Source organism: Pteropus medius, unplaced genomic scaffold, assembly GCF_902729225.1.
Source record: "Pteropus medius unplaced genomic scaffold, Ma_sr-lr_union100, whole genome shotgun sequence".
NCBI classification, from domain to species: Eukaryota; Metazoa; Chordata; class Mammalia; order Chiroptera; family Pteropodidae; genus Pteropus; species Pteropus medius.
The window spans coordinates 15,763,454-15,767,792 of record NW_024340699.1 but is presented as its reverse complement, the minus strand read 5'-3'; the positions used below and the strand labels follow the sequence as shown (position 1 = coordinate 15,767,792).

The window sequence follows — 4,339 nt, the reverse complement described above, 5'->3', positions numbered from 1 at the left end:
GGGGGGGGGGGGGGGGGGGGCCGGGCGGGGCTGGGTGGCCGCCTGGGGAGCTCACGTTATGCCCACCAGCCAGGGACCCCGGGCGGCAGTGGCGCCGTCCCCACCTTGCAAGGCCCCTTCTGGCGTGACCCCTGGGGCCCCCCGTGATGTTTCTCGCTCTGCTCCCTGAAGGTGTACGTGAATGGAGACTGGGTGACCAGCATCAGCGAGGGAGGCAGCTTTGGGGAGCTCGCGCTCATCTACGGCACCCCCAGGGCAGCCACCGTGAAAGCCAAGACAGACCTCAAGCTCTGGGGCATCGACCGGGACAGCTACCGGCGCATCCTCATGGTGAGCGGCGCCCTGCGTGGGCTTCGGCAGGCCGGGGCCTGACGCCACCTCCCCGAGGGGCAGGGCTGCGGGGTGACCGCGAGTGTTGGGAGGGATTCTGGGACGCTCCTGAAAAGGTGGCAGCCGGCCGGGGAGCCTCTTTCCTTCCTTCCCTCTCTCCTAGCTGTCTGGACTGTGTCATGATGGCTGGAGCTCCAACTGCCATCTTGGGCCATGAGGTGATTTTGAGAATGAACGTCACCCACTACAGTTAGGGAGCAGGGATGGGGGCGGCTGGCCTCCTGGGGGCACGCACAGCAGGGCCACTGTGCCAGCTGGACTGCTTGCCTCTGGACTCCTACTGTGGGGCTGACCCTTGGGTTTTTAGCTCCCCTCGCTAGGGGCTTCTCTCACGTGGCTGGTGCAGTGTGAGCGTGCACACACGTGCGGGTGGACTGACTCGGGTCGGCTGCTCACGAGAGATGAACCCTCCCCAGGGCGCGGGGCAGGGTCTTCCTGTGCCCGCTCGGCACTCACCCTGCACACGTATGGCCTGCCGGGTGCTGGGGCCCGTCAGGGGACATCACAGGTGCCACAGCTGCCTTTGGGGAGCTGGCATGCTAATGGAAGGGACAGGCAGCGAGTGAATCCGATGGTGACAGTTCCTGGAGGAGAAATGAGGCAGAGGAGAGGAGTAAAGGGGGCTGGGAGGTGGGGAGGGGCTGCTGTGTGGGGAACGACGGCAGAGACTCCTTCTGTGACAAAGTGGCATTTGAGCAGAGGCCTCAGCAGGGAGCCAGCAGCTGTTGGCTGTCCAGCAGCGTGTTCAGGCAGCAGGAGCAGCAGAGGCCCTGGGTGCGAGCCTGGAGTGTTCGTGGACCAGCGGGGAGACTGACATGGGTGGGGGTGTGGCGTCCTGTGTGGGAGGGGTGGTGGGGGTCTGTGTCCCGTGCACTGGGAGCCCCTCAGGAGTTGGAGCAGGGCGGTGACGGAGCCGGCTCACACCCAGCTGTCCCTGGGCCGTCCTGGTGAGGGAGGCGGCCACAGGGCCTGGGCAGCCGTGCTGAGCTGCGGGGCTGAGCTGCGGGGTCCCCCGTGGTCGCAGGTCTCTGGTCCCTCCCCTCCCATCTCTGGGCACAGGCTGCCGAGAGCTGATCGCCCCGTCTTTGCGGAAGTCACACTTCTTGGCTACCTGTGCTCACCCAGGTGACCGCAGGGCCATGCGCTTTTCTGAGCTGCTCGGGCAGTCCGGGTGCTCCCGGCAGGGCTGGTGAGGTGCTGAGGGCGTCTGCTCAGGGTCCGCTTCAGGGCTCGAGGGGTCCCTGCCCCCCAGGAGAGAGGGGACCGAGGTGAGCACATTGCCGGGAGGCCTGAGGCCTCTTCCCCGCTGGTCCTCCCAGGGGCTGGAGGTGCCCGCGCTGGCTGCCACATATCCTCTGGGGCTTGGTTGTGTCCCCGGAGGCCAGCAGGGCAGTGCCGTGTCCAGAGAGGGGATTCAGGGATGGAGAGGCCACCGGGGCAGTGGGGGACCAGCCCTGGGAGCCAGGTCGGTGCCAGCCAGAGGAGTCCTGCGCCCCGCTGCCCCTCCTGGGAGCGTCCCGGCGGGAACGAGGGGCCAGCTGCGCACCTGCCGGCCTGTTCTGGTCCCACTGGAGTGGCCTGTCTCACGATGCAGGGAGGGGTCAGCCCTGGGCCAGGGCCACTCTTCGTCGAGTCCCCGTGCGAGGAGCTCCTGGTCCCTGCACCTGACAAGCACCACTGAGCCCACCGTGGACACAGTGGGAACGTCCCTCGCAGGGTGACGCGGGGGAGACTGTTCTCCCCGTGAGTCCTGAGCCTGCAGGCCCTGTGCCCGCCCTCCCCACACACAGCGGGGCGCCCTGAGGCGCCTCCCCACCCCCTCCAGCAGAGGACTGGTTCCTGTCCCCTGTGGGTGCAGCTGGCCCCCGTGTTGCATAAGCTATTGTTTCCCGCCCCCGTGGGCCCTTCTGGCTGTAGGATTTTTGTGGCTGGAATCTTATATTCGGGGAACTTCCCAAGCCACTGGGGCAGCTGGCGCTTCCTTTGTGCTAATTTTGGGCCCCAAGCACTAAGAATAGGCAGCTGCGCCCGGAGCCCCGGGCGTCTGGGCCGCCCATGCACAGGGCGTGTCCTGCGGGACGTGCCCGCTCTGCATCAGGCTCCGGCACGGCGGTGTCACGCGTGCGGGGTCACCGTGCTTCCTCCGTGGCCGTGGCAGCGTGGGGCGCGGAGCGGGTCCCTTCGCGTGTCTCAGCTCTCACGGGGGAGAGAAAGGCGCTCAGAGCCCCGGGGCCGTTTGTGGGAGGTGCCGGTCCGCGTTTCCGCCCGGTCTCAGGACAGAAGCTCCTCTGAGCCGCGGGGCTCCCAGCCTGGTCTGGAGCCATGTGCCAGCACTTGTGGCGTGGGCAGGGGCCAGGCCCTTCCAGCTGTGAACCAGAGGACGGCAGTGTCTGCTCTGCGGGCAGTAGGGTGGGGTCAGGAAGTCCTGTCTCGGCCTCGCCCTACCCACTCAGAGGCCGGGTGGCTGCCCGCCCTTTCCCGTCCAGCCGCAGCCTTATCTCAGGGCCCTGTCGGGACCCCTGAGGCCGAGGGCCAGGTGTCCTGGGCTCCCGGTCTAGGGTGGAGTGTGGGGAACATGCTCTGCTCTCCCTGTGGGGGAGGGGCACATGATGAACCAGCAGCTGGAGAAGGGGGAGGCGCCGCTGAGAGCAGGTGTGTCCCTGGGTGGGGTGCGCGGTGACACTCTGCTTCCTGGGGTCTGCTGTCCGACGCCTCGTACAGAATTGTGGAACCTGTAGCTGCAGGTACCAAGAAACAGCTGAGCCGGGACACAGGCCCTGTCCCGTGGCCCCCCCAACCAGCATAGGTCAGGAGGTGGGTTCCAGGCCTGCACCGGCCTCCTCCCATGCCGTGGCCTGGGGCAGGCCCTGTACCTGTGAAACAGTCTTAGCATCAGCCTCACCTGGCCCAGAGGCCACCTTATGCTGCCAGCAGGCATACTGCAAAGCCCCTAAGATAATGGGCTGGCCTGGACTCCCGCTCGGTACCCGTACACATGCCCAGGCTCCCAGCCCCGCCTGCCCTGCTGTCCCCATCACACAGGAGACCACCTCAAGAGGAGGGCACCCAGGTCAGCATTCCAGGCCTGTCCCTTCCCCGGCCCGGGCCACCCTCAGCTATGATTCTGCAGCAGGAGACGGGCAGGCCCGCCGTAGCGAGTGTTCACGTCTAAGGGCCCTGGGAAAGCGTGCCTGCGTCCCACCGAGTGGGCGTAGGGACTGGAGGTCAGTGTGGACTATAAGTCATTGTCCAAAAGAAATGCCTTTCATGGCTGGTGGGGATTCGGGGCAGCTTGGGCTGGGCAGCTGGGCTGAGTGTGCTGTTGCCACAGGCGTCCAGACCTGCCCCATGGCGGGGAGACGGTGCTGGAGAGACCTCAGGTTCTGTCGCTGACCGCTGGATGCTACGTCCCACCGGGGCCACCAGCAGCGCAGAAGCACCTTCCAGGCTGCCTCAGTCCAGCGACGAGGTGGCCCTCGACTCACTGGGCAGAGCCCGCTGCCCATCATCTTTGCTGGATGGAGGGACTTGCAGGCTTTTCAGTCCTAGTCTGGCTCAGAGCTGATGGGGAAACAAGACGGGGCGGAGGAGGGTGGAGGTCCCCTCACCCTGTCACTTGATTGACATTAGCTCATGTAACCGTCATGGGTTTCTTTGGGGCAAGAATTAAGATACCCCATTATCCGGACAAGAAAGGCTTGTGGAGATAGAGTGCTCGCTCGGGACACATGGATACTGGGGGGCGGAGACTTGAACCCAGGGCTGTCTGAGCCGCCCGAGATTCAGGCCTCTGGGCTCCCATCCCAGCCGTGTGTGTCTGGGAAGGTCACGAGTCCCGGGCAGGCTCTGAGCTTTGGAAAATGTGAAGTGCAGCCTTGATCTGCTCCCAGCCTCGTGGCCGATCACATCCCCGTCCACCCTGTGCACCCCTGTCCGCCCCTGTGCACCT

At 65.9% G+C, this 4,339-nt stretch overlaps 1 protein-coding gene across 3 annotated transcripts in view; it reads left to right on the top strand.

Annotated features, from left to right (window-relative positions):
• Nucleotides 1-4,339, top strand: part of PRKAR1B (protein kinase cAMP-dependent type I regulatory subunit beta) — a 77,203-nt gene that overhangs the window by 52,604 nt on the left and 20,260 nt on the right. For all 3 annotated transcript variants that reach the window (XM_039879092.1, XM_039879087.1, XM_039879094.1), the window contains one exon: nt 172-330. In XM_039879092.1, coding sequence (XP_039735026.1) covers nt 172-330 — 159 coding nt within the window. The remainder of the gene's footprint in view (nt 1-171; nt 331-4,339) is intronic.